The 27,894-nt window shown below is 40.8% G+C and overlaps 1 protein-coding gene and 2 pseudogenes across 1 annotated transcript in view; 1 reads left to right on the top strand and 2 right to left on the bottom strand.

Annotated features, from left to right (window-relative positions):
- Positions 1-1,746: 1,746 nt before the first annotated feature.
- Positions 1,747-3,744, bottom strand: LOC112916302 (protein lin-28 homolog A pseudogene; annotated as a pseudogene).
- Positions 3,745-12,505: 8,761 nt separating this feature from the next.
- PPP2CB (protein phosphatase 2 catalytic subunit beta) overlaps positions 12,506-27,894 on the bottom strand; it is a 34,951-nt gene continuing 19,562 nt past the window's right edge. Inside the window, exons 2-7 of the mRNA XM_072763567.1 lie at positions 24,885-25,094; positions 22,376-22,549; positions 19,960-20,049; positions 19,656-19,817; positions 17,758-17,876; positions 12,506-13,211 (exon numbers count right to left, since the gene is read on the bottom strand). Coding sequence (XP_072619668.1) covers positions 13,139-13,211; positions 17,758-17,876; positions 19,656-19,817; positions 19,960-20,049; positions 22,376-22,549; positions 24,885-25,094 — 828 coding nt within the window. The 3' untranslated portion in view covers positions 12,506-13,138. The remainder of the gene's footprint in view (positions 13,212-17,757; positions 17,877-19,655; positions 19,818-19,959; positions 20,050-22,375; positions 22,550-24,884; positions 25,095-27,894) is intronic.
- LOC112916265 (RNA transcription, translation and transport factor protein pseudogene) lies at positions 25,919-26,670 on the top strand (annotated as a pseudogene).

Here is a 27,894-nt window from a genome sequence, read left to right as displayed (position 1 = left end):
AAGGTAGAGGGGTTTCAAGAGAACACTGTGGCAGAAAAGCCAGCTCTAATTGGCAAAAATGAGGTAATTCAATAGGCTATGCACTCCAAATAGTTCTCGCTGGTGATAAAAAAGTATTTCTGCTTAAGGAAAAGATACATTGGGGTACCTTACACGCTTCTTTCTAATTTTGTATAATTTTCCATGATACTAACTGGCTTAAGATTTAAAAAAAAGGACAGACTTGTAAATTTGTCAAGTGATATATGAGAAAGCTGACTTAAAATAGCTTTAGATTTAAAAAAAAAATAGCCTCAGGGAACACTAACTTGAATCCCATTTCAACTTAGCCTCATTATTTTTTTAAGATTTTATTTATTTATTCACTAGAGACACAGGGAGAGAGGCAGAGACATAGGCAGAGGGAGGAGAAGCAGGCTCCTCCCCTTTAGGGAGCCTGCTGCGGACGGGATCCTAGGATTCTGGGATCACGCCCCAGCAGCAGACCTGGAGCTGCTGCTGACTTATCCCTGAGATTGCTCATGTACCTGAGAACACAGTGCAGGAACAGGGGCCTTAAGATTAAAATGCACAAAAATACAAAAACCAGAATATTTATATTAGGGGAAAAAAAAAAGTTAAAATGCACAAGATACATCATTCACACACAGCTAGTGCAGTTGGCATCCTGGAGAAAGTGGGGCCCAAGGTGCTGTTGTCCAAGGGAGCAAATAAATAAAATCCTATCGGCCCAGAATGGGGTGGGATTAAGTTTAGGAACAGGAGGTCTGTAGTTATTCCCCCAAGAATCCCTGTGGCTATATCACAACCCATTGCTTGGGACCGTCCTCTGCACCCTATCCCAAGAGTGGGTTATGGGACACGACGTGGGAAAACCCTGCCTTACGCCTTAGAGATTCCCTCCCCACAGAATCTAGTGGTTCGTGGGTGGGGCCCACCAATCTGGTCTCATGCTTCAACTCTACACTCTGGCTTGGGAAAAATTATTATTACATCTTCTTCTTCTTTCTTCCTTTTCTTTTCTTTTCTTTTCTTTTCTTTTCTTTTCTTTTCTTTTCTTCTTCTTCCTCTTCCTCTTCCTCTTCCTCTCTCTTCCTCTTCCTCTTTTTAAGATTTTATTTTTTAATTTTTTTTTTAATTTTATTTATTTATGATAGTCATACAGAGAGAAAGAGAGAGAGGCAGAGACACAGGCAGAGGGAGAAGCAGGCTCCATGCACTGGGAGCCCGACGTGGGAATCGATAAGATTTTATTTATTTACTCATGAGAGGCAGAGACATAGGCAGAGGGAGAAACAGGCTCCATTCAGGGAGCCCAGAGTGGAACTGGATCCTGGGTCTCCAGGGCCACGCCCTGGGCTGAAGGCGGCACTAAACCTTTCGCTGAGCCACCTGGGCTGCCCTACATGTCCTTCTTTGAAAGGAAAACAACTTCCCTATCCAGGCCACTTTCAAAAGCTGGAGATCTGAGGGTGGAGACTCAGGTAAAGCACACGGGGAGGGATTTTCTCCAGAACCCTCCATAAGCATTTGGATAGAGCATGGTTGTAGTTCATTTGCCTCACCTCTTCCCCCCTACCCTGCGCCAAGAAGGAAGAGGGGGTGATGTTGTGGGACCCCGGCCTGAGATCTATGGCAGAGCCAGCTGCCCCCTACCACCTTGTCCTCACTTTCTCCACTCTGCCCATTGACGCCTGCTCCTCCAAACTTCCTGATCACAAAAGGATTGCCCCCACCCACTGTAGCTCAATGCTGGGCCTCTGGGAGTAGGACAGGGCTATGGATCTCTTCTTCCTCCCAAAAGTAGGCTGGCTTTCCCTGCGAGCTGGGGGTCTGCTGGGCCTTCAGTGGACACGAGGCCACCGTGTGGCTGATGCCTTGGCACAAGTGGCCCTTCTTGGGCCGAGGTGGCAGCTTGTGCTCCTTGGATGGTGTCCTAGGCCTCCACCGTTGTAGCACCTGTGTCCCTGTGATCTGCGCCTCTGCGTGTTCTTCCCTTTGGGCGGCCTCCCACTCCCGATACAAATGCCCCAGCAGGCGGTGACCCGGATAGGCTCCAAGCCTTTAGCAGACGTCTTAAAGGTGGGCCGCCCCCCCCCCCCCCCCCCCCCCCCCCCGCCTCACCCTCCTTCAGGCTCCGGAAACCCTCCTTGTGCAGCTTACACCCACCCACCCGGGGTCAAGGACAGGAAGCCGAGCCCCGTGCGCACGTTGAACCACTTACAGGTGCGGGCACCGCGCAGCAGCTGCGGCTCCTCTGCCGACCCGGCGGCCTCCCCGGGCGCCTGGCACAGCCACCTGCTGGCTGCTGGTTTGACGCAGAGCCCACGGTAGTCGGCTGAGCCCCGGCCCGGGCCCCTGGTCAGGTGGCTGCTGGCCCCAGAGAAGTCCGGAGGCAAAGGGCTCAAATAAAATCTTCAAAAAAAAAAAAAAAAAATCTTCCAAAAAGAGATTTGAGAGAGAAAGTGAAGGCATGGGGGGCGGGGGCAGAGGGAGGGAATCTCAAGCAGGCTGCCCACTGAGCATGGAGCCTGATGTGGGGCTTGATCTCAAGACTCTGAGATCACGACCTGAGCCAAAACCAAGAGCCAGATGCTCAACCAACTGAGCCACCCAGGTGCCACCCAGGTACTCTTTTTTTTTTTTTTTTCCAGGTACTCTTTACTTTGTAAACTGCACTGTAATGGACTCATGTGGCAGGTGACTCATTTGAACTTGGTAATACAATAGCTACCTGTTATCAAAACAACATAAATGTCACTTTCGGTTGCCCTGTTATGACTACGACACTAAGGGGTACCTTGTCATGGGGGAAAATGAACATAGAGCCATCTTTAAAAAAAAAATTTTTTTTCCCTAGGAAAAAATTTCCCTAGGAAAAACATAGAGCCATCTTTAAAAAAAATTTTTTTTCCCCCTAGGGAAAAAAAATTTTAATGTGCCATTCTCCTTTAAGGGGGGAGGGGGGAGGCCTGGGTGGCTCAGTGGTTGGGCATCTGCCTTTGGCTCAGGCCGTGATCCCAGGCCAGGGTCCTGGGATCGAGTCCCGCATCGGGCTCCCCATGGGGACCCTGCTTCTCCCTCTGCCTATGTCTCTGCCTCTCTCTCTCTCTCTGTTTCTCATGAATAAATAAATCTTACATAATTTTTTTTCTTCTGCCTTAAAGACTTTTATTTTAAAAAGAGTATTAAAGAGTATTAAATATTAAAGAGTATTTCTTGTAGGTAAGTCTGCTGGTGATGAAGTCCTTGCGTGTCTGTACGTCTGACCTGTTGCATTTTGGCACATGTTTTCAGTAGGGGTAGGGTTCTATCATTCCCCAAACTCCGAGCCCAGGGCCCTCAACTCCGCCCACGGGGGGCTGCTGCTACCACCCATCGCGGGTCGGGCTGGGGCTAGGTGTCCTGTGCGCGGCTCTCCCCTCCGCGTCCCGGCGCCCCCCTCCCGCGCGCCCTGACCCTGCGCGTTGCCGCGGCCTCCAGCTCCTGCTGGGGGGGGGGGGGGTGGAGGGGGCGAGGCGCCCCGCCCTCCTAACCCGGCCGCAGCTCGGGCAGGCCCTTTGCGCTCCGGCCTCCCAGGTGAGGCTTCCCGAGGAAGACGGGCTCCTTCCACCTGTGGCACCCAAGTCCGTCTGTGGCCGGCGGAGGGTGGCTGTGCCGTGCGCACCCCCGCAAGAGCAGCGGCCCGGGCTGCATCTGCCCCAGAACACTTCTGCTTCTGCGCTTCCTCCAGCAGCAACGCATCTTTCACCTGTGTCTCGAGAGAGGCGGATCGATTTTGCTTTTTACTGCTTCTCGAAACAATCCATGCCAGGGTCCTGTGGTCATGGTTCTCGGTGGACCGCCTGCGGTGGATTAGGACTCTGGCTTTGTAGGGGTGAAGGATCCCGGAAAGCTAGGGAGCTTAGGCTTGCTCCTCCACAGCCGCCAGTCGCCTGATCTGCAACCAGGGTGCCCCCCACCCCCCGCCGGGTCCTCCTGCAGGCTCTCGCCCCGTCCCAGGAACACCTGTGAAGGGCTTTCAGGTGAGCGGAAACTCCGCGGCTGAGGCCCCGGCAGCGCTGGCCCCACGGCTGTGCCCTGGGCAGTTACACACCCACACTGAGCGGGTCCTTATGCTTGATTTAATGCTCTGCCGGCATCATCTTGAACTCTTCCTTGTTCAGCAAGGTTTCCCACATTTTTATTTGGCACCAAGACCCACAAATAGCCAGTCCCATTCCAAAGTGATAGGATAGCCCACCCCTTTAAAAATGTTTAAAATCTGGGGCACCTGGGTGGCTCAGTGGGTTGAGTCTGCCCTTAGCTGACTGAGGTCATGATCTCAGGGTCCCGGGACTGAGCCCCGCATTGGGCTCCCTGCTCAGTGGGGAGCCTGCTTCTCCCTCTCCGTGGCTTGTGCTCTCTCATGCACTCGCTCTCTCTCAAATCAATAAATAAAATCTTAAAAAAAAATGTTTAAAATCTTCCCTGGGGGATCCCTGGGTGGCGCAGCGGTTTGGCGCCTGCCTTTGGCCCAGGGCACGATCCTGGAGACCCAGGATCGAATCCCACATCAGGCTCCCGGTGCATGGAGCCTGCTTCCCCCTCTGCCTATGTCTCTGCCTCTCTCTCTCTGTGACTATCATAAATAAATAAAAAAAATTTAAAAAAAAAATAAAAAAAAAAAATAAAATCTTCCCTGGGTTTTTCTTATCCGTTTGTAGAACCCCCACAATTCTGTCCTGTTCTGCCAAAGGGAAGACCGTAGGGGGGGTCCTGGCTCTCCTGGGGGTGGATCACCCCTCTCTGGAATTCAGGTTCCATGGATTCTTTGCAGCCTCAGCAATCTGAGGCGCAAAGAGGTTATGATTTTGTAGAGCATCCAGCTGTTCCTTGTTAGATTGAGAGAAACATTCTTTGCAGCTTTCATGAGCCTAAGCAGAAATCCAAAACTGCTGCATGGTTTGGAACTTGTTATTTTTAGGATCTCAGTTTCAGCTGGTAGAGCAATTAACTGATTAAGACTAGTTTTCCGCCTCCTCCTTCCCCCTCTGCCCCGCCTTTTTTTTTTTTTTTTTTTAAGATTTTATTTATTCATGAGAGACATAGAGAGAGGCAGAGACCCAGGCAGAAGGAGTAGCAGGCTCCCCTGCTATGGGGAGAACGATGTGGGACTTGATCCCAGGGCCCCAGGATCATGCTTGGAGCCAAAGGCAGATGCTCAACCGCTGAGCCACCCAGGCGTCCCTAGTGTTTTCATTTTCTTTGGGTAAATTCCAAGTAGAGGAATTATTGGCTTACATGGTAATTCTATGTTTTTAAAAAAGATTTTATTTATTTATTCATGAGAGACAGAGGAAGAGGCAGAGACACAGGCAGAGGGAGAAGCAGGCTCCATGCAGGGAGCCCGACGTGGGACTCGATTCCAGGTCCCCAGGATCACACCCTGGGCTGAAGGCGACCCTAAACCGCGGAGGCACCCAGGCTGCCTGGTAATTCTATTTAAAAAAAAATAGATTTTATTTATTTATTTGACAGAGAGAGTGAGAGAGCATAAGTAGGAGGAACACCAGGCAGAGGGAGAGGGAGAAGTAGGCTCTCTGTTGAACAGGGAGTCCAATGGGAGGCTTGATCCCAGGACCCTGGGATCATGACCTGAGCCAAAGGCAGACACTTAACTGACTGAGCTACTCAGGTGCCCTGGTAATTCTGTTTTTAATTTTCTGAGGAATTGCCATACTGTTTTCCACAATGGCTGTACCCACTTGCATTTCCATCATTTCCTTGCCAACACTTACTTATTCTGTTTTTTAATTTAGCCATTCTGACAGGGTTAAGGTTTAAGACAGGTATCTCGTTGTAGTTTTGATTTGCATTTCCCTAATGGTAAGTGATGATTGAACATCTTTTCATGTGTCTGTTGAACATCTATGTATCTTCCTTGGAAATATGTCCATTTGTATTCTCTGCTCATTTTTAATTTGATTATTTTTTTTTTTGTAATGAGTTAAGTTCTTTATATATTTTGGATATTAACCTCTTATCCTAGATATCATTTACAAATATCTTCTGCCATTCAGTAGATTGTCTTTTTGCTTTGTTGATAATTTCCTTCACTGTGCAAAAGATTTTTGGAGTAGTCCCAATAGTTTATTTTTGGTTTCGTTTCCTTTGCCAAAAGAGACCTATCTAGAAAAACGTTTCTATGGCTGATGTCAAAGTTATTACTGCCTATGTTTTCTTCTAGAAGTTTTATGGTTTCAGGTCTCATATTTAGGTCTTTAATCCATGTTGAATTTATTTTTGTGTATGGTGTAAGTGGCCCAGTTTCATTCTTTTGCATGTAGCTGTCCAGTTTTCCCAGTACCATTTGTTGAAGAGACTTTCCTTTTCCTATTTTTTTTTTTTAGATTTTATTTATTTATTCATGAAAGACACAGAGAGCGAGGCAGAGATATAGGCAGAGGGAGAAGCAGGCTCCCTGTGAGGAGCCTGAATCAGGACTCGAACCCAGGACCCCAGGATCATGACCTGAGCCAAAGGCAGACACTAAACTGCTGAGCCGCCCAGGTGCCCCTCCTTTTCCTATTGTTGCATCTTCTGTCATAGGTTCACTGACCATAGAATCATGGGTTTGTTTCTGGACTGTATTCTTTTTTTTTTTTTTTAGATTTTATTTATTCATGAGAGACACAGAGAGAGAGGCAGGGACACAGGCAGAGGGAGAAACAGGCTCCATGCAGGGACTCGATCCCCGGGGGTCTCCAGGATCACACTCTGGGCTGAAGTGAAGGTGGCGCTAAACTGCTGAGCCAGCCAGGCTGCCCTAGACTCTCTATTCTAGTCTATTGATCTGTGTGTCTGTTTTTGTGCTAATACCCTCCTGTTTTGATTAGTACATCTTTGAAATCTGGGATTATGATACTTAAGTTTTGTGCTGCTTTTTCTTTTTTTTTTTTCTTTTTTTTTTTTTTGTGTGTGCTGCTTTTTCAAGATTGATTTGCCTATTTGGAGTCTTTTGTGGTTCCATACCAATTTTACAGTTATTTGTTTGATTCTGTGAAAAATGCTGTTGGTAGTTTGATAGGAATTATGTTAAATTTGTAGATTGCTTTGAGTAGTAGGGACATTTTAACAATATTAGTTCTCCCAATCCATGAACATAGATATTTTTCTATTTATTTGTGTCATCTTCAATTTCTTTCATCAGTGTTTTATTACAGTTTTTTTGGAATACAGGTGTTTTACCTCCTAGGTTAAGTTTATTAAGTATTTTATTCTTTTTGATGCACTTGTAAATGTTTTTTTTTTCCTTAGTGTCTGTTTCTGCTACTTCATTATTAGTGTATAGAAAGACAGTGGATTTCTTTTTTCTTTCTTTTTAAGGATTTTATTTATTTATTCATGAAAGACAGAGAGAGAGAGAGAGAGAGAGAGAGAGAGAGGCAGAGACACAGGCAGAGGGAGAAGCAGGCTCCACACAGGGACCCCAATGTGGGACTTGATCCTGGGCCCCAGGATCAAACCCTGAGCTGAAGGCAGATGCTCAACTGCTGAGGCACCCAGGTGTCCCATCTTTCTTTCTTTTTAAGTAGGCTCTGTGCCTTAGCATGAGCTTGAACTCCCAACCCTGAACTAAAGACCTGAGGTAAGGTAAAGAGTCAGATGCTTAACCAACTGAGCCACCCAGGCACCCCTGCTGTGGATTTCTGTATATTAACACTCTATCTTGCAACATTACTGATTTCACTTATGAGTTCTAGTAGTTTTTTGGTGGAGTCTTTAGGGTTTTCTATATATAGCGTCATATTATTTGCAAATAGTGAAAGTTTTACTTCCTCCTTTTTTGTTTTGTTTTGTTTTGTTTTACTTCCTCCTTACCAATTTGGATGCCTTATATTTCTCGTCTGATTGCTGTGGCTAGGACTTCCAGTAGTATGTCGAATAAAAGTGATGAGAGTGGGCATCCTTTCTTGTTCCTGATCTTAGAGGAAAATCTATTTTTCCCCATTGAATACAATGTTAGCTGTGGGATTTTCATATATGGCCTTTATTATGTTGAGGTATATTTCCTTTAAACCTATTTTGTTGAGAGTTTTTATCATGAATAAATGTACTTTGTTGAATGTTTTTTCTGCTTTTATTAAAATGTTCATATGGTTTTTATCCTTTCTTTTGTTGATATCATGTTGATTGATTTGTGAATATTGAGCCCACCCTTGCATCCCTGTAATAAATAAATCCCACTTGATTGTGGTGAATGATTTTTAAATATTTTGTTGGATTCAGTTCACTAACATTTTGTTGAGGATTTTTGCATCTATGCTCATGAGAGATACTGGCCTGTAGTTCTCGTACTCTCTCTCTCTCTCTCTCTCTTTTTTTTTTTTGTTAGGCCTTTATCTGGTTTTGGTATCTAAGTAATTCCAGCCTCAGAATTTGGAATCTTTCTTTCCTCTTGTGTTTTTTTTTGGAATAGTTTGAGAAGTATTAAGTCATATTTAATTGTTAGTAGAATTCACCTGTGAAACCATCTGGTCCTGGACTTCTGTTTTTTGGGAGTTTTTTGATTGCTGAGTCAACTTCATTGCTTAGTAACCTATCTGTTCAAATTTTCTATTTCTTCCCTGATTCAGTTTTGGAAGGCTTTATGATTCTACAAATTTATTCATTTCCTCTAGTTTGTCCAATTTGTTGCTATATAGTTTTTCATAATATTCTTATAATCCTTTGTATCTCTGTGGTATCAATTGTTATTTCTCCTCTTTCACTTCTTTTAAAAAATATTTTATTTACTCATGAATAAAAGAGAGAGAGGCAAAGACAGAGACAGAGGGAGAATCAGGCTCTTCACAGGGAGTCCAATGTGGGACTTGATCCCTGGACCCAGGATTATGCCCCAAACCAAAGGCAGACGCTCAACCGCTGAGGTACCCAGGCATCCCTTTCATTTCTGATTTTATTTGAGTTCTCTCACTTTTTTTTTTAATGAGTCTCACTAAAGGTTTATCAATTTTGTTGATCTTTTCAAAGGGTTTTTTTTTAAATTTTTATTTATTTATGTATGATAGTCACAGAGAGAGAGGCAGAGACACACAGGCAGAGGGAGAGGCAGGCCCCATGCACCGGGAGCCCGATGTGGGACTCCATCCCGGGTCTCCAGGATCACGCCCTGGGCCAAAGGCAGGCGCTAAACCGCTGCGCCACCCAGGGATCCCTTGTTGATCTTTTCAAAGAACCAGCTCCCAGTTTCATTGATCTGTTCTATTGTGTTTTTAGTTTCTATTTCATTTATTTCTGCTCTAATTTTTATTATATTTATCCTTCCACTGGCTTTGTTTTTTTTCTAGCTGGTTTAGGGGTAAGGTTAAGTTGTGTTTACTTAAGATTTTTCTTGTTTCTTGAGGTAGGCACATACTGCTGTAAATTTCCCTCTTAGAACTGCTTTTGCTACAGCCCAAAAATTTTGGACCATTGTGTTTTCACAATGTTACTTGTTTCAAGATTGTTTTTGTAATTTTTTTAAACTATTTATTTATTCATGAAAGACACACAGAGAGAGGCAGAGACGTAAGTACAGGGAGAAGCAGGCTCCCTGCAGAGAGCCCAGTGTGGGACTTGCCAGGACCCTGGGATCATGCCCTGAGCCAAAGGCAGACACTCAACCACTGAGCCACCCAGGTGCCCTCCTCAGCTCAAATTAGAAGCAACTCACAAGTAACCCTCTGTTCTCTATAGTTAAGAGTATGTTTTCTTCATCTCTTTTATTCCTTCATGTTTATCTGTTTTGTTTCTTAAATTACGCATATGAGTGAAATCATGTGGTACTGGTCTTTCTCTGACTTATTTTGCTTAGCATTATACTCTCTAGCTCCATCTGTGTCATTGCAAATGGCAAGATTTCATTCTTTTTATGGCTGAATAATATTCCACTATCTCTGTCTATCTCTAGGTATATATAGATATCTATATAAAGAAGAGGTGGTATATGGGGCATCTGAGTGGCTAAATTGGTTAATCTCTATCGGTAGAGAGAGATAATGGAATATTATTTTATATATATAAATATATATAAAACCCTTTTATTTTATTTTTTTATTCATGAGAGACACAGCGAGAGAGACCAGAGACATAGGCAGAGAGAGAAGCAGGCTCCATGCAGGGAGACTGATGTGGGACTCGACCCCTGGGACTCCAGGATCGTGCCCTGGGCCGAAGGCAGGTGTTCAACTGCTGAGCCACCCAGGCATCCCTTTTTATTCTTTTAAGTAAGCTCCACCCTGGGTCTGAGATCAAGACCTGAGCTGAGATCATGAGTTGGATGCTTAACCAACTTAGCCACTCAGATGCCCCATATACCATTTCTTCTTTATCTATTCATCAATCAGTGGACATGTGGGCTCTTTCCATAATTTGTCTATTGTTGATAATGCTGCTACAAACATCGGGGTGCATGTATCCTTTCAAATCAGTATTTTTGTGTCCTTTGGGAAAATACCTAGCAATGCAATTGCTGGGTCATAGGGTAGTTCTAATTTTAACTTTTTGAGGGACCTCCATATTGTTTTCCAGAGTGGCTGTACCAGTTTGCATTCCCACCAACAGTGTAAGGGTTTCCCTTTCTCCACATCTTTGCCAACATGTTGTTTCCCATGTTGTAATTTTAGCCATCCTGACAGGTATGAGGTGGTATCTCAGTTTTGATTTGTAGTCCCCTAATGTTGAGTATCTTTTCATGTGTCTGTTGGCCATGTGCACATCTTCTTTGGAAAAATGTGGGGCACCCCGGGTGGCTCAGCGGTTTAGTGCCTGCCTTTGGCCCAGGGAGGAGCCTGCTTCTCCCTCCTGCTCGTGTCTCTGCCTCTCTTTCTGTGTACACACTCTCATGAATAAATAAAATCTTTTTTATTTTTTAAAATATTGTATTTATTCATGAGAGACACACAGAGAGAGGCAGCAGCACAGAGGGAGAAGCAGGCTCCCCACAAGGAGCCCGATGTGGGACTTGATCCCAGACCCCAGGATCACTCCCTGAGCCAAAGGCAGACGCTCAACCATTGAGCCACCCAGGCATCCCTAAATAAAATCTTTTTTTTTTTTTTAAAGGAAAAATGTGACTTTTGCTCTTTTCTTAACTGGATAATTTGTTTTTTTGGGTGTTGAGTGTGTAAATTCTTTATAGATTTTGGATACTAATCCTCTATCAGATATGTCATTTGCAAATATCTCCTCCCATTCTGTAGGTTGGTTGCCTTTTAGTTTTGTTGTTTCTTTTGCTGTGCAGCTTTTTTTTTTTTTAAGATTTTATTCATTTATTCATGAGAGACAGAGAGAGAGAGAGAGAGGCAGAGACACAGAGGGAGAAGGAGGCTCCATGCAGGGAGCCCGATGTGGGAGTCGATACCAGGTCTCCAGGATCATGCCCTGGACCAAAGGCAGGCGTTAAACCGCTGAGCCATAAACCGCTGAGCCATCCGGACTGCCCGCTGTGCAGCTTTTTTATCTTGATGAAGTTGTAATATTCCATTTTTGCTTTTGTTTCCCTTGCCTCTGGAGATGTATCTAGTAAGAAGTTGCTACAGCTGATGTCAAAGAGGTTGCTGCCAAGGATGGGGAGGGGCAGAGGGAGAGGAAGAGAGAGTGGAGCCTGATGTGGGGCTCGATCTCATGATGCTGAGCTGAAATCGAGTCAGCTTTATTGAGCCCCCCCAGTTGCCCCTCTATTATAACAATCTTATTAAAAATACCTACATCTTTGACTTAATAGAGTTGAGGGCAGCCCTATAGTTGGATTTTAAAAAAATAAAATTTGACCCTCTTAGAGAACTCTGTCCATTGTCATTGTTACTCTACCATCTTGTTTTCTTCTATAAATATAGAGTTAAATTTAGTTGTGTCTTCCACCCTCCTACTCACCCTCAACATTTCCTCCTTCTACTTGGAATTTATATTATACGTTAGTAATGGTGCTATTAGTATACTACTACTAAATTTTCTTTTGGAGATTAATTTCCTCTTCTTTCTAAGCCAATGGATAAAAATATACTTTGGCTTTTAAGAGTCTTCTAAGCTACAGAACATTCTACAGTTTTAGTATATACTCCATACTTGAATATATTAATACAAATTACCTAATTTTTTTTAAAAAAAGATTTTTATTTATTTGAGAGAGAGAGAGCACAAGCAGGGGGAGCTGCTAAGGGAGAGGGAGAAGCAGACTCCATCCCAGGATCCCAGGCTGAGCTGAAGGCAGGTGCTAAACCGACTGAGCCACTCCAGGTGGCCCACAAACTACCTATTGAAATGATGTTTAGAAATAAAAATTGTTTTTATGGTCTATAAGTTACGATCCTACTATTTGAAGTTTTCTTCTGAATATAAGCCTTATAACAAAGAACATTATTATACTTAAATTATCTCAACACAACTGTTTATCACAGGTTAAAAGGTTTTATTTTTTTTTTTATCAAGTGTCAAAATAGCAGAACTTTTCATTTAAAGTGTACCACAGTAAACCAATCAGTTTTTGTTTAAAATGGAAAGTTTATTTGCTCAGTACACCAAATAGGATGCAAGCACTGTCATGACAAATATACAGAAATATGCAGATCAACATAAAACAGTAATTTAGTTTAAATGAAGGGAAACCTTTTAAAATGTTATGACAACATACTCCCAAGAATCTTTTCTTCAGTTAATTTAACTATACATTTCAATAAAATAAAGGGTAATGGATTAAATGGAAGTTAGCTTGTGAATTTTTCTTAAAAATAAAACTCCAACTCTATCAATCCATGCCAGTTAAACACTATAACTAAAATTTCCAAATAAGTGCAAAAGGAGATGAAGGAGTTAGTTACCTTTTTTGCTTGAACAGTCCAGAGGAAAATGGTTACTACAAATACAGCAGGCAAACTGTTAAGACTGACCGATCTAGAACATAGTGTACTAAATTTCAGTCTCAAATTGTGCTAAATGCTCATCATTAGTATGGCACATTTTGGTCCATGATATGGTTTAATGCCAAGACAGATCCCAGTTTGTTACAGAAACACATACATTACTGTTGCTTTTTTTTGTTTTGTTTTTAAATATATATATTTTAAAAAGCCAGGTATACTTCCACATACAAAGGCATGTTTTTCCCAGGAGAAATTTACAGGAAGTAGTCTGGGGTGCGCCGGGTAACATGAGGCTCTCCACGACGAGGTGCTGGGTCAAACTGAAGGCTATAAATAGGAAAAAAGAAAGCAAATAGTTAAAGGACTTGAATTTGCAAGCAATCAAAGAATAAGACACTGTAGTATAAAGAGCAGTACTGATTTCCACTTTTATCATGTTTATGACTGGAATGACCCTGGGCCAGTCACTGTAGGTGTGTTCTTCCATAAAACTATCTCCCAAAGGTTCAATGATGAACCTCTTTTATCTGTTTTAACTGAAACAGATAAAATGTCTGGTTCAGTGCCTGGCATAAAAGATTTGCAATATAATATTCAGTTGAATAAAAGTTGTGAAAATAGCCATGTCTGTTTTCTAGACTTCAGACAGAAAGCATTTAGTCTCTCATGATTAAGAATGATTAGGGGTGCCTGGTGTCAGCCTCCCTGGTTGGTGTAGAGTCGGCTTCTCCCTCTTCCTCAGCCCGGACCCATGCTTGTGAGCTCACTCACTTTCAGATAAATAAAATCTTAAAAAAAAAAATTCACGTATTAATACATGTTCCAGTTTTCTAGTTTTCCTTTGTGTTTGGAGAACATATTTTGTATGACTTCAATATTTGAGGGGCAGAGGGAGAGAGAGATAATCTTGAGGAAGCTCCATACCCAGTGTGGAGCCTAAGGTGGGGCTTGATCTCATGACCTTGAGGTGACCTGAGCCAAAATTAAGAGCTGGGTGCTCAACGGACTGAGCTACCCACACATCCCTCAATATTCCTAAATTTACTGAGGCTTGGTTGATAGCCCAGCATATAGTCAATCTCAGATAATGTTCCATGTGCATGTGACAAAATCATATTCTGGTACTGTTGGGTGCAGTGTTCATAAATGTTTATAGTACTTCTCAAATCTTCTATGTCACTGGTGATCTGACTGAAAGTGGAATAAAGTCTCCAACTCCAATAAAGTGGAATAAAAGTCTACTTCTCTCTTCAATTCTGTTCATTTTTGCTCCATAGTTAAGTGCATATGTTTACAACTGGTAATTCTCAACGTATGACTCATCGTTGAGAAATGTCTTTATGTCTAGTAACAATTTTTACTTTGAAATCTATTTTGTCTAATTATTAGTATAACCAGTTCGGCAGTCATGTGGTTGCTATTAGCATGGTATATCTTTTTTCACCTAATTTACTTTTAACCCATTTGTTTTTAATCTAAATTATGTTTTCCGTAGCTATCAAAAGCTGGATCTTAAAAAACAAAACAATCTGATCTTTGCCTTTTGACTGCATTACTTAAATCACTCACATTTAATACTGATATGACTAGATTTATACCTGCCATTTTCTTTTCCTGTTTCTTGATTCCCACTTTAACTGCTTTCTATTAAAAGGATATTTTCTAGTGTGTCATTTTAATTTAATAACTTCAGTTATTTTTCCTAAATTATTGTATTACTAGTTGCTCAAGTACTTAACTTACGGAATACTACTGCAGATTTATAAATTCTAGTGAATTAAAGAGAAATTTGTTCCTATATAGTATCTGATGTTATGTTATAATCCCCAAAAGGCAGTTAGAATTACTATTTCATACAATCTCATGCCCTTAAAGAAGTTGAGAAAGGAGAGCATGTGTATTCAAATATTTTGTTATATTAACCTTCTCATTTTTATTTATATTCTTCTTTTGGATTCAACTTATCAGTTAAACACACAACAGTAATTATAAATGATAGTATAATTGCATTTTCCTAACGGATTTAAAAACCAGGGGCATATGGGCGCAAAAACAATATGCACGCATTTGTAATACAGCTGAATTTCTAAGAAACATAGTACACAAAAGAAGAGTCAAGAAAAGCCTTCCTGGGATCACATCAACATGACTGTGCACATATTTTAGCTATACCCACATAGGAACAATTAGAGTAGCATTTAGGATATTCTTATTTTTTTCTTTTAAGATTTATTTATTCATGATAGAGAGAGAGAGAGAGAGAGAGAGAGAGAGAGAGACAGAGGGAGAAGTAGGCTCCATGCCGGGAGCCCAACGTGGGACTTGATCCTGGGACTCCAGGATTGTACCCGGGGCCAAAGGCAGGTGCCAAACCACTGAGCCACCCAGGGATCCCCAGGGTATTCTTCTTTAAGAAGATTGATATTCATTCATTCATTCATTCATTCATTCATTCATTCATTCATTCATAAGAGGGAGAGAGGGGGGCAGAGAAGCAGGCTCCCCGCAAGGAGTCCGATGCAGGATTTGATCCCAGATCCCAGGATCACACCCTTAGCCAAAGGCAGATGCTCAACCGCCAAGCCACCCAGGCACCCTGCATTTTGGGTATTCTTGAAAACATTTCCAAGTCACATACAGACTATGCTGGGTCAAATAGTTTACCTTCCAAATTCATGTCTGTTCAGAATCTCAGAATGTGACACTATTTGGAAATAAGGTCTTTGCAGATGTTATTAGTTAAAGTGAGGTCATACTGGATTAGGCTGAGCCCTAAATTCAATCTGGTAGTATCATCCTCCCCCCACCCCTTTCTTTAAAGAGAGGAGGGTGAATGGGGGAGGGGCAGAGGGAGAATTTCAAGCAGGTTTCACGCTCAGCATGGAGCCCATCATGGGGCTCTATCTCATGACCCTAATCATGACCTAAGCCAAAATCAAGTCAGTGGCTTAGCCAACTGAGCCACCCAGGTGCCCCATCATTCTGATGGTATCTTTACATCTTTACAAGAAGAAACACAGACACACAGGGGAGAGTGCCATTTGAGGACAGAAACTGGAGTGATGGGATCCCTGGGTGGCGCAGCGGTTTGGCGCCTGCCTTTGGCCCAGGGCGCGATCCTGGAGACCCGGGATCGAATCCCACATCAGGCTCCCGGCGCATGGAGCCTGCTTCTCCCTCTGCCTGTGTCTCTGCCTCTCTCTTTCTCTCTGTATGACTATCATAAATAAATAAAAATTAAAAAAAAAAAAATGGGAGTGATGCATCTATATAAAACAAGGATTGTAGGAGCCACCAGAAGTTAGGGGGAGGGAAGAAAGGATTCTCCCCTAGAAACATCACCCTGCCAACACCCTGATTTCATATATATTTTTTTTAATTTTGTTTATTTATGATAGTCACAGAGAGACAGAGAGAGAGAGGCAGAGACATAGGCAGAGGGAGAAGCAGGCTCCATGCAGGGAGCCCGACGTGGGATTCGATCCCGGGTCTCCAGGATCGCGCCCTGGGCCAAAGGCAGGCACTAAACCGCTGCGCCACCCAGGGATCCCCAACACCCTGATTTCAAACTTCTAGCCTCCACGAATGTGAGAATTAATCCATTTAACACACCCACTTTGTGGTAATGTGTTACAGCAGCCCTAGGAAACTAATACATAGATTAATCAACAAAAGGGTATAATCCTCAATGATACTAGGGGCTAAAACACAATCTCTAATCAAATACTGTCTGAAGAAGTTACTCTGACCCAGGAGCAAATCCTAGGAAGTCAGGCTTAAAATCCCAATTACATACATCTCTGACAGTCTGGAAAAGGACACTATGTGCATCCTTAAAGTTGCACCCTCTCAGAATTAATCAAGTGAGGAGAATTCAAGGTACTAGTGCTTGGTTGAATTGTGAACCAAAATGTGAATTCCTTCAACTTTGATGGCAACTTCTTAGCCATATACATTCTTAGTGGTCTCACTAGATTAGGGTGAGCCCTTAATTTTTTTTTTTTTTTTTAAGATTTTATTTATTTATGAGAGACAGAGAGAGAGGCAGACATAGGCAGAGGAAGAAGCAGGCTCCATGCAGGGAGCCTGATGGGAGACTCAATCCCAGGACTCCAGGACCATGCCCAGAGCTGAATGCCCAACCGCTGAGCCATCCAGGAGTCCTGAGCCCTAAAATTTTAATGACCAAAGAAGCTTGAGCACAACCTCTGACCAAAAAGTGGCTTGTGCCACCCAGAGGGAACCTCTAAATAACTGTTTAGTTAACAGAAGCTTAAAGATTAAATCCAGAGAAAAATCTGAGTAGGGCCCAGAGCAGACTGACTATGGAGTAGCTTCTATACAAGGGATCTAGAAAGATGGGAAGGGAACGGAACAGGTGGTGGCTCAAATTCCACAGATGCTGGCTGTTACTACTGAGATTTATTATCATTATTTTAAAAAATATTTTATTTATTTGTTTATGAGAGACACAGAGAGGCCGAGACACAGGCAGAGGGAGAAGCAGGCTCCATGCAGGGAGCCTGATGTGGAACTCGATCCCAAGACTCCGGGATCACACCCTGAGCCAAAGGCAGATGCTCAACTGCTGAGCCACCCAGGTGTCCCTACTACTGATATTTAGATTTTCTAAAATAAGTGTTTCTCTATGGGCTGTATGCATTTAGGACAACATTCAGAAACCTACAATAATTGTTTAAAATAACTTTTTCCAGTTAAGTGATTGTTTCTGTTGGGGAGAGGGTTTGGCACGTTCCTCACACCACTATTCAAGAAGCAGAAGAAGCAGAAATCCTCTAATTTTAATAATGTACATTTAACTTTTTCCTTCTAAAAGCAATTATATACAATTACATTTTTTTCTGTTACTTACAAGGAGTATTTTAAAGTATCATCTAATTCCATGATAGCAGCCTGGTTCCCACAACGATAACAGTAATTGGGTGCACTGAAAATGGTAACCACATTCCGATCATGACACCAATTGTATCCCTGCAGCATTAAGAAAAACACCAACATTTCACTATAAAATTAGACTCCTGACATGGGTAAATTTAGAAAACTAAATTCAGAAATTACAAATATTCTTGGTGGAAATGTAGTCTTCTATGCTGCCTTAAATGGCGTTCATCCTTAACAGTACACACCTCAAAAAAAAAAACAAAAAAACAAAAAAACAAAAAAACAAAAAAACCCAAAACCACACTACACACCTCCAATGAATATTCAACTGCTGAGCACAGGGTACTGCGACATGGAGCTCAGTAATAGTGTTGTTTTATTTAAATCTATGCTTCAGGTCTTGGCTAGAGAATATGTATTAAAATTTCTCCCACAATGATGGAAGATTTATTTTTTCCTTTTATCAGTTTTGCTTTATATATTTTCAATCTATTTATTACTAAGTAAACACAAACTCAGAATTATTTCTTCCCTAGAGAACTGGACCAATTTTCATCAGTAATGACCTCTTTTTATTTCTATATATCTTAGAGGTATTCTGATGAATACTATTAGCTGTATTTTGGAAAGTTACCTAATTGATATTCCAATATACCATTTCCCCTCTACTTATAGTCTGTAGTGTCATTAAGTTTTAATTTTTATTATTTATTTTTTTTCATTATGTTTTATTTTATTTTATTTTTTTTATTATTTATTTATGATAGTCATACAGAGAGAGAGAGAGGCAGAGACACAGGCAGAGGGAGAAGCAGGCTCCATGCACCGGGAGCCCGACGTGGGATTCGATCCCGGGTCTCCAGGATCGCGCCCTGGGCCAAAGGCAGGCGCCAAACCGCTGCGCCACCCAGGGATCCCTTTCATTATGTTTTAGATTCATCCCAAGTAACAGCTGAATTTTTATTATCTAATTCAGAGTCTCAGTATTTTTAGGGAAGTAAACATTTTCATCCATTCACATTTCTTAGGATTACTGATATAATTATGTTTACCTTTACCACATGAATTTATATTCCTTATTAACCATATATTCCATTATTAACTCCTCATGCCACAATTGGGTTGAAGTTTTCTCTAACATTTTGAAGCTATTCTCTGATTTAAAAGAATAAGAATTCTATTTATATTCCTTTAGTATTTAAAAAATAGTAACATCATGGTAGTTAAGCTGGTAGCTACCAAATTTCTGTGAGTGATTCAAGCTGATACCACCAAGGGTGGGATAAATAGATTCCATGACCCTAATATCATGCACTGGGGAGAATATCACATCATGCTGTGGTGTGCCTGCCCAAAATGCATACCCCGAATCTTAAGGAAACATCAGTCAAACCATAAATGGAGGATATTTCTACAAAATAAAATCAAAGAACTGTTCACTGAACAGAGAAAATCCAAGGAATTATTTCCGTATCAAAAGAGACTGAATGTAGCATTCAGTCAGATCCTGGATTAGATTATACAAGCATACACACGATTAAGTTTTTTCCAAACAATAATGTTAGTGAGATACTAAAAAAATTCAAATGAAGTGTTTAGATCATAGTACTATATGAATGCAAACTTCTAGACTGTGGTAATTATACTGTAGTAACATGAGAATATCTTTATGTTTGCAAAATACACATGGAAATTTGGAGGTAAAGAACCATGTCTGCAATTGACATTCAAATTGCAATTGACTAGGACCTTCCCCTATTTGTTAAAACCAGCTCAATTTTTTTCTCCTTTTGTTTAGTTAATAGGAATGTTTCATGAAGCCTTATTACAGAGACATAGATCTATTTGAAATAAAAATAATCATCATACCTCCATTACAAGTTGGTGAGCTCGAGAAACCAGTGTGAGACCATTGGCATGGTTAAATGTTTCAGAAATGTCTTGTCCAAATGTGTAGCCAGCACCACGAGGTGAAATACCCCACCCACCACGATCATCTGGATCTGACCACAACAGATCACACATTGGGCCCTGGCCAAGAAAATTAAGTACATGTTAGACATTTTTAACAGTCAAAAAAAAAAAAAAAAAAATTAACAGTCAAGTTTAACCAATTTAGCTTTACCACAATGTGGTTGTATTTCTTTCCTTTCAAAATTAAAACCAAGTTTACCTCATGTGGAACTTCTTGTAAACGATCCAAAGCTCTAATATGATCCAGTGTATCTATGGATGGAGAGAGGCCACCGTGGAGGCAGAATATCTGTTTGTGAAAAAAAAAAAAAAAGAAAAAAAGTTTTATTAAATGCTGAAAGTTAATTCAGAGTAAAATAAATAATGGTTACAAAATGTAAATCTTTAAAAAATTGTAAATCTTTTTCTTTTTTTTTTTTTTTAAGATTTTAGTTATTTATTCATGATAGATAGAGGCAGAGACACAGGCAGAAGGGAGAAGCAGGCTCCGTGTCCGGAGCCTGACGCAGAACTCGATCCCGGGACTCCAGGATCGTGCCCTGGGCCAAAGGCAGGCGCCAAACTGCTAAGCCACCCAGGGATCCCTGTAAATCTAAAGATTTTATTTACTCATGAGAGAGAGAGAGAGAGAGAGAGAGAGAGAGAGAGAGAGAGCGCGAGCGTGAGTGAGCAACACGGGCAGAGGGAGAAGCAGGCTCCATGTAGGGAGCCTGATGTGGGACTCGATCCCCGGTTTCCAGGATCAGACCTCGGGCTGAAGGCGGCGCTAAACCACTGAGCAACCCGGGCTGCCCCTAAAAAATGTAAATCTTGATAAATCTTCTTTTCAAAATAGAGTTTAATAATATTCACTGTGGAAAATTTCTAAAATATTTTGTAGTGTTTCTTCCCCCTTCTCTAGTGAATAGGATCTTTATTCTTGGGATTCACCATTACATTTCCTGCTAACACATAAGTTTTGTTGCTTCTCTTACAGCAAAGACACTACCAATTCCTGTTATTGGCTCCAGTAGCTTTTCAGCTTTGAGTTCTGAGTACATAATCATGTTGTTAGCAAAATATTTCTTAATTTCTTCTCAATGTTTATACATTTTAATTATTATTTTTTAAGATTTTATTTATTTATTCATAAGAGACGCAGAGACACAGGCAGAGGGAGAAGTAGGCTCCATGCAGGGAGTCCGACCGTGGGACTCGATCCCGGGTCTCCAGGATCATGCCCTGGGCTGAAGGTGGCACTAAACCACTGAGCCACCCAAGCTGCCCCATTTTAATTATTTTTATTGCTCAGTGCACTAGCAAGAATTTCTAAGACAAAACTGAAAAATACATTGTTTTGTATGTTTTGGGTAAAATATTTATCCCCAGACCCATCCTCTGATAGTAATGTCTTATTTCTCATTCTTAGTGGTTTTTGGTGACCATTTTTTTTTTAAGATTTATTTATTTATTTGAGGGAGTAGGGGGAGGGGAAGGTTAGGACACACAGAAAAGGTTATAATCAAATTCTGAATGGATCTATTATGCCTATGACAATTCTGGGCTTTTATGCAGTTTAGGAACTGTACACTTGTACCATAGGTTATATATTTATTTTCTGGTACCACATGCTTTATATTTAAAGTTAAATAAATAAAAAAAAAGTTAAATCAGTTCATGTTCACAGTGATTATGTTAGAAACTTGGATAATAGAAACTTGCACAATTTTCTTATATTTCTGAATGTTTTACAGTATGTCTATAATACTCATTACAGGTGGAAACAAAGCATGTACTTCTTAACAGAGATGTAATACACAATATTACTGCTTGCAATTACCATGAAAACAGGAATAAAAAGTTATTAATGGTAACCAGCAAACACTGTATATGTATGGAACTAGTTTTTTATTTATTTATTATTTTTAAAAGATTTTATTTATTTATTCATAGAGACAGAGAGAGAGGCAGAAACACAGGCAGAGGGAGAAGCAGGCTCCATGCAGGGAGCCTGACACGGGACTTGATCCCAGGTCTCCAGGATCAGACCCCGGGCTGCAGGCGGCGCTAAACTGCTGCATCACTAGGGCTGCCCTGGAGCTAGTTTTAAAAAAACAGCTTTGCTTTATTAATACTATACTTCAGGATCTTAAGTATTTATTTATTTATGATATTTATCTGTAACAGAAAAATCATACTGACAAATTCTTTGGCCGAAACATTTACACACATATCAGAGACAAAAGGGAACTCTGCCGGTCACAATGTACATAAAACTTATCCTGGGGATCCCTGGGTGGCGCAGCGGTTTGGCGCCTGCCTTTGGCCCAGGGCGCGATCCTGGAGACCCGGGATCAAGTCCCACATCAGGCTCTCTGCATGGAGCCTGCTTCTCCCTCTGCCTGTGTCTCTGCTTCTCTCTCTCTCTCTCTGACTATCATAAATAAATAAATAAAAATTAAAAAAAAAAAAAAACTTATCCTAATTCACTATTCTGAGATTTTAATTATAAGGAAAAGAGGCAGAAAAAAACAAGGAGATGCAGAAATCACGTCATGTAAATTTAAACCCTAAATTACTAATAGAAAATCTTTTCTTTCATTCCTCCCCCACCCACCAAACAAGCGGATACACACCTGTCCATCTACTAAAGCTGTAAGTGGAAGATAATCAAATAGATCTGTGAAATATTTCCAAACATTGGCATTTCCATACTTTCGTAGACATTCATCGTAAAAGCCATAAACTTGGGTAATTTGTCGGCTTTCATGGTTTCCTCTCAATATTGTAATGCGTTCTGGATAACGCACCTGCACGAAGAGCAAAAGAAATTCATGGTATAAAACATATTTTTACTAGAGTTACATTAAGCACATTAACTTCTGACCCAATTCTTTAAATGTTTCTTTTGTGTGCTGTTACATTAAATGTTAATTCTGTTTCAAAATTAAAAATTTTCTCATTATTGACTGACCTTCAAAATTTTTATAGTCCTTCTTCATTTCTATTTATACCACCCTCACTGGAACCCTTACTAACTGATACCTGCTATTATAATAAAATTGTATCTGATTCTTGGTCTTTAATATCTTCTTCATCCTCATATGATCACCAGTCTTCTAGGTCTTTCCACAACACTATGATGTCTTATTGCTGAATGGATACAGAAGGTTACAGATTTGTACCTGAGATAAACTCCTTTATATATTAATTTCTTTCTCCCCTTTCAATTTTTATTTCCCACAGAAAGACTGTATTTGCTAACAAAAACAGGCCCTTGCCAAATCTGGACAAGATTTCAAACATATTTAAAGTCTCCTTTTCATAACAAAACACGGAGACATACCTTATAGCATACTATTTAGTTAGGAATGTGTCTGATAAGAAGTATGAAAAAGCAACAGATTCTGTAAATCAAATTAACCTAAAAGCTGCAAATCGTATTTCAATTTATACATATAAACTATCCATTATGTGTCCAAAATTAAGCTCACTGTTTAAAGCTAGGTGCCAGATCCACATAAACGTTAATAGATGACTTCTGTTTAGAGACTCATCTCACTTACGAAGTATGAGATGTAAATAATACATTCAAACTGTGCAGTGAGGAGCTAAAGTGTTTCCTTCAGAGCTCCTTCAATCACTTCAGCGGAGGAAAGAGTTGAAGGGACTGGCATGGTGTCTGGCATCTTTCATAACTGATAGTGCAGTTGCTGGAAGAACAGAGCTAACCCATGCAGATTAACAGTAGGGAAACATCCTGAAACTACTCTGGAGTCTAAATATTAATGACTGGATTCGAGTTTCACGAACAAGGAGACTGGTCCATGGACAATTTGCAACGGATGAGTTAAATGAGGGTGAGACTCAGAAAAAGTTACTCCTGAGGTCAAGAGCTAATAAGTTAAAGAAGAGTTGGATCACAAGTCAGATTTTCTCCAAATTCCGTGTCTGACATGTATTCATTCAGTCATTCCACAAACGTCTACTGAGCACCCAATATGAGTCAGGCACTGTTCTTTGGGGGATGCGATAGAAAACAACACAAATTCATAGTGTGCTCCTCTTGATCCACATTTCAGTCAGCAGAGACAATCAATAAACAAATAACTAAAATAAAAATAAAAGATATAAAACAAAACAAAACAAAACAAAACACTATGCAATATAAATAAGGGGTGGGAAAGTAAGTTTCCCAGTAATTGAGTGTAGAAGGAGTAAGGCTAAAATGGGTGAAGGCTTCAAGGAAGATGTAACTGAGTCTTGGCAGAAGACGTAAGAAATCAGGGTGACCTTATGGGGAAATCAGAGAACGAAATAATGAAGACAGGCAGAGCACTGAAAGTCTTTGACTGGAGACTCAGAATTTATGCTACCAACTACTGGCAGACAAATTCTGGCTACACTCCAGCCAAGGAGTCTGAGCTTGATTCTTTTTTTTTTTTTTTTTTTAATTTTTTATTTATTTATGATAGTCACAGAGAGAGAGAGAGAGAGGCAGAGACACAGGCAGAGGGAGAAGCAGGCTCCATGCACCGGAAGCCCGACGTGGGACTCGATCCCGGGTCTCCAGGATTGCGCCCTGGGCCAAAGGCAGGCGCCAAACCGCTGCGCCACCCAGGGATCCCTCTGAGCTTGATTCTATAGGTAACATGGAATCTCTGAAGAGTTTGGGAGCAGAAAAGTAACAACAGGAAAGTGTTAAATAACGGAGATTTAATCTCAAAACATATGTAAGGCAAATTTGGAGGGGGTCAGAAACATTAGTTCCCATACCCTTACACTAACTGAAGCTGTGAAGTGATGAAGGTATAGATTGTGCGGCAAAAATAGAAACCGGAATAACAGACTTCTCAAGGCAAGAATTAAAAAGACTTGCTAATTGACTGTATATGAGGGATACCTGCCTAAGTAAAAAATGGTTCCAAGACTTCAGCTGTGAATTACCTAAGGGAATGGTACAGAAGTAGGCAGGGCAAGTTCAATGTATCATTTTCATTTCTCTCTCTTTTACAAGGTGTAAAACCAACTATTATATTTTAAGGGGCTATAAACTGAATAGATCATAAAATAGAACAGATGACATGCAATATAGCCACCCTCGCATTTAAGTTTGGAAAAAAAATTGGATTTCATTCATCATACCTTTAATGCCACAAGAAGAGTCACAGTCTCCACTGAGTAATAGCCTCTGTCTACATAGTCGCCCATGAACAGATAGTTTGTATCTGGTGATTTTCCACCAATTCTAAAAAGTTCCATAAGATCATGAAATTGACCATGCACATCTCCGCATACGGTTACAGGACAACGAACCTCTTGCACATTTGATTCTTTTGTTAAAATTTCCTTAGCCTGTTAAAAAAAAAGAAAAAGGAATGAAATCATTAAAAATGTCATTTTTTGCATATTAAAATAAATACTGGGAAAAAAGACATCTGAAATTAGTCTTAGAAAATCATAAAACTTAAACCACAATGAGATACCAATTTACATCTACCAGGATAGCTAAATTTAAAAGGTAACAAATGTTTCTGAGGATGTGGAGACATTGGAACTCTTAAACACTGTTGGTGGGAATGTAAAGTGGTACAGCTGCCATGGAAAACAGTCTGGCAGTTCCTCAAAATGTTAAACAGAATTATCATGTGATCCAGCAATTCTGTTCTTGGGTATATGCTTAAGAGAAATAAAAACTTAAGTTTACACATGTTCATGGCAGCTTTATTCATAATAGCCAAAAAGTAGAAACTACCCAAATGTCCAATAAGTGATGAGGCGATAAATAAAATGTGATATTGCTCATTCAGTGGAGTATTATTCAGCAGTAAAAAGTACTGATACATGCCACAACTCTGAAAACACTGTTAAATGCAAGAAGGCAGTAACAAATGGCCATATGTAATTTGACTCAAATTACATGATACATCCAGAAGAGGCAAATCAACAGAGACAGAAAGATTTAAAGGTTGCCTAGGGCTGAGAGGAGTAAGGGATAAAAGCGTACAAGAGGTTCCTTTGGTGGGTAATGAAAATGTTCTAATATTGTGGTGATGTACATATCTGTACTATACTAAAAGGCAGTGAGCTGTATACTCTAAATGAATGCACTATATTCATGAGAAAGATGTCAAAGGGAATTCTATCTCAAAAACTGTTTTTTGGGAGACACGAGGACCATGTTCTGACGCAAGCTGACGGCCCTCGACTACCACAACCTGGCTGGCTTCAACTGCAAAGATGAAACAGAATTTAGAAACTTTATTGTTTGGCTTGAAGACCAGAAAATCAGACACTACAAGATTGTAGACAGAGGTAATTTAAGAAACATCCACAGCAGTGACTGGCCCGAGTTCTTTGAAAAGTATCTCAGAGATGTTAACTGTCCTTTCAAGATTCAAGATCGACAAGAAGCAATTGACTGGCTTCTTGGTTTAGCTGTTAGACTTCAATATAGAGATAATGCTGAAAAATATAAGGACTTGGTACCCGATAATACAAAGATTGCTGACAATACAAAGATTGCTGACAACGCAGCTTAAAATGCCGAGCTGTTGACCAATTTGGATGTAAATAATCCTGATTTTAAGTCTGGTTTAATGGCTTTGGCTAACCTTCCTCAGATTCAGCATCATGATGATTACCTGGTAATGCTTAAGGCAATTCGCATTTTGGTACGGAGTGCCTGACATAAGATGCAGTTGCCAAAGCAAACCAAACAAAAGAGGGCTTGCCTGTTGCATTAGATAAACACGTTCTTGGTTTTGACACAGGAGATGCAGTTCTTAATGAAGCTGCTCAAATTCTGCGATTACTGCATATAGAAGAGCTCAGAGAGCTACAGACAAAAATTAACAAAGCCATAGTAGCTGTGCAGGCAATTATTGCTGATCCAAAGACAGACCACAGACTGGGTAAAGTTGGAAGATGAACGTTTTAGGATTTCAGCTTCTCATCTGATTAGTACGATTGGGAACCATGTACGTGCTGGCATGTGTTTGGAAATCAAATGTCACATTTTCAAGGGAAGAATCCTAGAAAATTGATTATGTTCTCAAGATTTACCATCGTTTTTTTCTTTAATAAAGTTCAGGAAAGTGGAAAAAAAACCCTGTTTTTTGGGGGGGCACCTGGTGGTTCAGTCAGTTAAGCGTCAATCTCAGCTCAGGTTTCGATTTCAGGGTTGTGAGTTCAAGCCCTGCCCTGGGCTCCACGCTGGGCATGGAGCCTATTTAAAAACAAAACAAAAAGCCCCCCCTTTCTTCCCTCTCAACAAATAATCTTATTTGCATTTTTATTTTTTTAAGATTTTACTTATTTGAGACAGAGAGAGCATACTCAAACACAAATAGGATGGAGGGGGAGATGGAGAGGGTGAAGTAGATGCCTCACTGAGCAGAGAATCTGATGTAGGGCTCGATCCCAAGACCCTGAGATCACAAACTGAGAGGAAGGCAGACAGCTGACTGAGCCACCCAGATGGCCCTTATTTGCATTTTTAAAAAGGTTAATAAAGTTACAAATCAGTTATTCTAATTTTTTGGTAAACACCTTCTAACATTATACCTCATCTACCCAGCAACTCTAATAGAAAGAGCCCAGAATCAGAGCAAATTAAAAAGGCCTCTGAAGTATAAAGCAGATTATGATTAAAGTAGATGTACCTCCCCACTAACCTGCCAGAAGAGTCTGTTAGGGCCTTTTCTGGCCCTATTGTTACGTGCAAAATTCTAATAAGCTATTTATGGAGTTTCCAGATCTGTGGCAGATTAGGAACAGAAAACCAAGAAGAACAAGAGGTAAGAACTGGGCCCATTGTAGACATACAAACTAAGAGTAAGAAACAACCCAATATGTGAGGGTGATGGCAGAGAAAATGACATGGCAACAGAATTCAAACACTAAGAATGAAACTTAAAGTAGGACCCAGCACAGAAAAGTGGAGGCTGGAAGGCTGGAAGGAGAGTAGAATTTTAGCGACAGATATCTGCCTTGCCAGATGTGATCATCTAAAGAGCATTAAGAACATGAATTTTGAGTTCCTATCATTCTGCATCTGTGTTAACTGATCTTAACATTCTTGCCAATGGGTGTGAAATAGTATTTTAATTTGCACCTCTGACAAGTAAATTTTTTTTAAATGGCTTTTTTTAAA

This window comes from Vulpes vulpes, chromosome 7, assembly GCF_048418805.1.
Source record: "Vulpes vulpes isolate BD-2025 chromosome 7, VulVul3, whole genome shotgun sequence".
NCBI classification, from domain to species: Eukaryota; Metazoa; Chordata; class Mammalia; order Carnivora; family Canidae; genus Vulpes; species Vulpes vulpes.
Note: the sequence above shows the minus strand (reverse complement) of the source record. Positions and strands in the feature narration are given on the sequence as shown.